This window comes from Gekko japonicus, unplaced genomic scaffold, assembly GCF_001447785.1.
Source record: "Gekko japonicus isolate JY-2015 unplaced genomic scaffold, Gekko_japonicus_V1.1 scaffold1096, whole genome shotgun sequence".
Taxonomy (NCBI): domain Eukaryota; kingdom Metazoa; phylum Chordata; class Lepidosauria; order Squamata; family Gekkonidae; genus Gekko; species Gekko japonicus.
In genome coordinates this window covers 430439-436641 of record NW_015161985.1, presented here as the reverse complement: position 1 = coordinate 436641, position 6203 = coordinate 430439, and the positions used below count along the sequence as shown (strand labels likewise).

The window sequence follows — 6203 nt, the reverse complement described above, 5'->3', positions numbered from 1 at the left end:
TTGGATTTATACCCTGCCCTTCACTTGGAGTCTCAGAGCGGCTTACAAACTCCTTTCCCTTCCCCTCCCCACAACAGACACCCTGTGAGGTGGGTGGGGCTGAGAGAACTCTGACACAAACTGCTCTTTTTCAAGGACAGCTGTGCCAGAGCTTGTGACTGACCCAAGGTCACATCAGCAGGTGCAAGTGGTGGAGTGGGGAATCAAACCCGGTTCTCCCAGATTAGAGTCCGCGCACTTAGCCACTACACCAAACTGGCAGATTAAGGATACATCTGCCCATCAATCTCCAATTCTGACATATTTATTTCCTTCACTATGTCCCCGCCCCCCAGAATTAAACCCAAAGAAATGGTGACCATATAAACCGAGTTTGTGATTCCTGTTAGGTCCTTGCATCTGTTCAACACCTTCATTATGCTGTATGCTAATTTGCTGCTCACTCTCTAGCTATATGTATGGACTGGTAACTTCCATTTCAATATATCTGAAGAAGTGTGTGCGTGCACACAGAGGATAAACCTTGAATAAAACTTTGTTGGTCTTAAAGGTGCCTACTGGACTCAGACTTTATTTTGGATCCCACTCTTTTTAGGGACTGTGCACTTATGTGCATGTGGCCAGGGCTGGCTGCGACTTGATGCTCCGTAACATCCTGCCCGAAACCCTCCCAAATTGCCCCAAAGAAGAACACAAAATCAGACTTGCCAGTTTTATTCAGTCTAAGAGCCAATTTGGTGTAGTGGTTAGGAGCACGGACTCTAATCCGGGAGAACCGGATTTGATTCCCCTCTTCTCCACATGCAGCTGCTGGTGTGACCTTGGGTGAGTCCCAAGTTCTCTCAAAACTGTTCTCTCAGGAGCAGTTCTTGGAAGAGCTCTCTCAGCCCCACCTGCCTCACAGTGTGTCTGTCGTGAGGAGAGGAAGGGAAGGAGATTATAAACTACTCTGAGTGTGTGACCTTAGGTCAGTTACAAATTATTTCAGAGCTGTTCTCTCAAGGGCAGTTCTCGGGAGAGCTCTCTCAGCCCCACCTACCTCACAGGGTGTCTGTTGTGGGGAGGGGAGGGGAGGGGAAAGGAGTTTGTAAGCTGCTCTGAGACACCTTTGGGTAGTGAAGAGCGGGGTATAAATCCAATCTCTTCTTCTTCTTTTCTGTTTGGTGTAGTGGTTAAGTGCACCGGATTCTTATCTGGGAGAACCGGGTTTAATTCCCCACTCCTCCACTTGCACCTGGCTGGATGACCTTGGGCAAGCCGTAGTTCTGATAAGAGCTGTTCTTGAAAAAGAGCAGTTTCTGTCAGAGCTCTCTCAGCCCCACCTACCTCACAGGGTGTCTGTTGTGGGGAGAGGAAGGGAAAGGAGTTTGTAAGCTGCTCTGAGACTCCTTTGGGTAGTGAAGGGCGGGGTCTAAATCCAATCTCCTCCTCCTCCTTCTGGCACCTGGGTTTTGGCCCCTGTGTGACACAGAGTGTTGGACTGGATGGGCCATTGGCCTGATCCAACATTGACTTCTGTTCTGTTCTTCTGTTTCAATGTATCTGAAGAAGTCTGCGTGCACACGGAAGCTTATACCCAGAACAAAACTGCGTTGGTCTTAGAGGTGCCACTGGACTCAGCTTTTTTCTGTCTCCTGGGAGAGAAAGCATGTCTCCGAAGCAGATAGGAGAGTTGGCAGTCAAATAAAGGTAGATCATGGAGCAGACAGAAACCCCTCAGCTGTGTCAGGCCACAGTGAGAGTACAATCTGTTTTGAAACATGTAGTTTACAGCCAGGGGTCATTTCCTGCAGTAGTGCACAGGAGCGGAGCTCCGGCAGTAAAGAGCCCAGGGAGCGGGAACATGCAACCATCCCCACCCCCTGCTCCCAGCAGCCCTCAGTCAGAGCAAGAAGCAGTCAGGTAAGTTGCGGAGCTCTCCCCCGCCCCCCGGTCCAAAACAGTCTATTGGCACCTTTAAGACCAAGTTTTATTCAGGTACAAGCTCTCCCTCCTCTGCAAGGACAGATCTGCACGTCCCCCCTCCCCGATAGCTAGCAATCCAAGAGAGTCCAGTGGAGCCTGAGCGGTGGGTGTTGCCTTCTGACACACTTCCGGTGATGTCAGGGGGTGTGGCATATGCAAATAAGTTATGCTAATGAGATATGCTAATGAGCGCCTGCATCTCTTCTTCAAGAAATGACCCCTGTTTACAGCCGAGAACTTGAACCTCCAGCCTATTGGTCAAATTCCAGTGCTGCTCAAAACGAGCTTTTGGTCAATATGAAGTGAACGCCGACCAGGATTCAAGGGGTCTTCTTTGCCAAGGCATGAGGGGTTGGATCAGGCAGGGGACGAAGGTCTATCACAGCAACTGGTCCCAGAACGGGAGAAGAGTGAGCAGTTCCATAGTGGGAATTCAAATCGACTTCGAGAGGTGATGCTTATAGGCGAGAGGACTTCTTGGAATCACTTAAGATGAGCAGAGCTAAAAAAAAAGAAAGTGCAATTCAGCTAGACAAGACAGATGTCTCCAGGCAGCTTGTGTGATACATATAATCTAGAGAGATCCACGGGAACAAGTTATAATAAAAAAAAACATACACATCTGTGAAATTATAACTATGACGACAGCTTTGATACTTCAGTATTTTCTTATTATAGTGCATCTATCTTTACAACTGTACGTATCTTGGTTACAATAAATAATTCATTCTCATTACCAATAGTCCGTTCTTAACTATTCGTATGATGAATACGAACACAAAAGAAGCGGGGCGAATGGTGGCAGACGGAGTTATGAGTGGCAAATGACTAGAGCAGAGAACACTTTCAGAGAGAAAGCGGCTACAAACCTTTGAGACTTTGGAATGCCTTTCCGGCTAATGTCAACAATCCCCCAAGATGGCGAGGAGAGGTGCTGAGGGAGGCGGGGCCCAAGCTTCTTCAGGAAGAAGAAGATCGGTTAGGTCAGATGGCCAACCATAGACTCTTCCTCTAACCAAATTGGGTGACATCTGCTGGCTGAATGGAAGCGGCTTTTAAAGGGACAGTAGTTTGCGACGGAGAGGCGTGGTGCCATGGATCAGGGCAAACTCGGAACTGTATGGAAAGTTAATAAGCGCATGTCCGATGGAATAGATAAGCGCATGGAATTAATAAGCATATGTCCGCATGTCCGATGGAATAAAAGGAGAGACTCTTTGGTCCAAGGCAAAGGAGGAGGCGTGGACTGTTCCTGGAGAGGCGGTACGCAGGAGACGGTCAGAACAGAATTTGATGAGACAACATGGAAAGAAGAGGATACTTTGGGATCACAAATGCTGGTTCTTGGGGGAAGGAGGGCTGGGTTGCCATTGCCTTTAAAGGGTTTTGTTTTATGTTTGATAACACAGGAATTGTTCTCTGTCTAGTCTTAATAAGCGAGTTATGTTAACTGAGATGACGATTAGGTGAACTCCTCATGCTGGAATGCAACTGTTAAAGAGTAACAATATTTTCTATAAGCAATGTGTAACCTCCAACCTTGGGCTTTTAGTAGATTTCCTTTTTCTTTTTCCCTTAGTTTGTAGTGGTCCCTTCCTTTTTTTCTTGGTAGTTTTGTAGTTTATTTAGAAATGCAAATAAAAAAAATTCCCCTTCGGGGGGCCAAAAAAAAAAAAAAGTGCCTACAAATGTTCTCTCCAAGATTAAAGCGCTTGTGCTGTAGTAAACGGTCTTACGTCTTTTGTTCTTTCAAATTCAGTAACTGTGGGTCATTTAAGGATGTTCTAATGAATGCCATCTCAGCGCACATTGGCCCTGGTGAGTGTGCCAATCCCATAGAGCTATACTAAGTTCCCTGACAAATTACGGATGCACCAAATTTCACAGCCTGCTTTTTCAGCTCAAACACACCCCATTTTGCTTTTCCTTTGAGCAAATTGAACCCCATAGACTCTTTCACATTTTTGTTTCCTTGCTTATATGTCTCCGTTGCTTCCTTTTTCTCCTTTTCCACATGCGTTTTCCTCCCTCTAGTGGTCGATTCGATATTACATCATTGTATGTCTGGCATAAGAGCCTGAAGTTTAAATCAGCACGTTTCGATGCCGAATGTACAGCAGTGTAATATTGAATTGACAACTAGAGGGAGCAAAACACAAGCCTAAAAAGAAAAAATCCCGAAAGGTTGAAGAGCCCCGTGACTCTCTTCCCTTTTTCCCTGTGCCAAATTTGTCCTGTCTAATTTACATAGTTTCTAATGCTATTTTTACAGCAATTGCTTTTAAGTGACGTGAAAAGAACAACCGACGGCAGAACTGCGGCAGCAGAATTGAGCAGAATGGGAAGGCTTACACCCTTCCTGCAAATCATGCGCTTACCTGTGGCGTCTGCGTGAAGGGTCTGTCCATCCTTGCTCCTCACCTGGCCAGACAGGAACATCTTCCTCCCCTCCATCTTCTCTATTTTGCTGTCCACCAGGACCACGGAGCCCAGTCGTATGGGGCTGCAAGGGGAAGTCATTTGGCTCTTAATACAGCTGGCTCCAAAAGCTCTTCCGCCAGGCTTTTGGAGCTGCCACCCCCCCACTTTCACTGCTATTACCACTGGGAATGCCAACTGACATCATATGGCGAAGAGCCCTGATCTACTGGACCTCTAATAACTGCCCGAGCCAATTCCCCCTCCTCTATGGCATCTGAAGTATCTTTTATGGTATCCAGTGCAGACCAACGGCACTGATGCATAAGACTGGCACTGTATTATTATATTTGGTTTCAACATAGTATTTTAATGTTGTGTTTATTATTGAGCTGCGGTGGCTCAAGTGGTTAAGACGCTGAACTGCAGGCTGTGGAGGGTCGGTAGTTCAGCGGTTCGAGATCCTAGTCCGCTCACCTCTTATAGTTGACGTTGAGATTCACCACAAAGCCTCTGCCAGCGACGGCGACGACGCATGCCGTGAAGGCGTTGTCGAGGATGGTTGCGATGCAGCCACCATGCACCATACTGGAAAGAGGGAGGGAGAATCCGATAACTATGCAGGGTTGGAGAAGAGGTTGCAAAGGGAAAAGACTCGCAATCCGAAGTATGGAACTTGGCTGTGGGTTCCTCGTGGGGAACGGGCCGTGTTCATAAGGGGTGGCTGTTAGGATGAAGGTGCGTTTGCCACCTCTGAGGTGGTGGGGATGGATTGGAGGAATGCAGGGCAAGATGGAAGTTGCCCAGATCCTGTGTGCCATCAAAGTGGTGCTGAGTTATGGTGACCCTGTAGAGTTTTCGAGGCAAGAGAGGAACAGAGGTGGTTTTGCCATTGCCTGCCTCTGCGTAGCAACCCTGGACTTCCTTGGTGGTCTCCCATCCAAGTACTAACCAGGGCCGACCCTGCTTAGCTTTTGAGAACTGACGAGATCAGGTGAGCCTGGGCCATCCAGGTCAAGGCAAGAGATGAGCAGAGGTGGTTTTGCCACTGCCTGCCTCTGCATAGCTACCCTGGACTTCCTTGGTGGTGAGGTCGGTGGGGCCGAGAGAGCTCTGACAGAAACTGCTCTTTTTCAAGGACAGCTCTGGTCAGAACTACGGCTTGCCCAAGGTCATCCAGCAGCTGCAAGTGGAGGAGTGGGGAATCAAACCCGGCTCTCCCAGATTAGAGCCCGCGCACTTAACCACGACACCAAACTGACAACTGTGTGCTCTATTTCCCGCAACATATTCATAAAGGAGACTTCATTTAAAGTATAATATATCTATTATATGAAGTCAATGTGCCCAACCAATCCATCCTAGGAAAATACAGAGGCCAAAGAGTAAATAGACAGGATTATATATAGAAAGCCCAACACTTTTCCCAGGTAGTTTTTCAGGGTTTCAGACCTCTGGTCCTTCCTCGGGAACAAAGAACCACTGCTGGGAATCCCTTTTCAGTTCCTTAATGCTTTTCTATTATCTCAATGTTGGGCAAGGTCTCCCTGGCTCTAAACGGCACCCTTAGAGGCTACTACAGTGTTTACAGGACCAAAACTTGCCTTCGAACAGAACAACGAGAGGTAACCCAATGCAGCGACAAAAAAAGGCTAATATGATCTTGGGGTGTATCCAGGGCCGGCGCGAGGGTTTGTGCGCCCTAGGCGAGGCCGCCTCGTGGCGCCCCCCTCAGATGCCATCCTCCCGGTGGGGCCTGGAGACCTCCCAGCTGGCCGCCTTGGGGGGGGGGGAGAGACAGGCAGACCCCAGGGCCTGGG

At 48.2% G+C, this 6203-nt stretch overlaps 1 protein-coding gene across 1 annotated transcript in view; it reads right to left on the bottom strand.

Moving 5' to 3' along the window:
* Positions 1-2148: 2148 nt before the first annotated feature.
* Positions 2149-6203, bottom strand: part of LOC107126262 (acyl-coenzyme A thioesterase THEM4-like) — a 17731-nt gene continuing 13676 nt past the window's right edge. The window contains exons 4-6 of the mRNA XM_015429804.1: positions 4861-4971; positions 4344-4468; positions 2149-2467 (exon numbers count right to left, since the gene is read on the bottom strand). Of these exons, the coding sequence (XP_015285290.1) occupies positions 2424-2467; positions 4344-4468; positions 4861-4971 (280 nt within the window). The 3' untranslated portion in view covers positions 2149-2423. The remainder of the gene's footprint in view (positions 2468-4343; positions 4469-4860; positions 4972-6203) is intronic.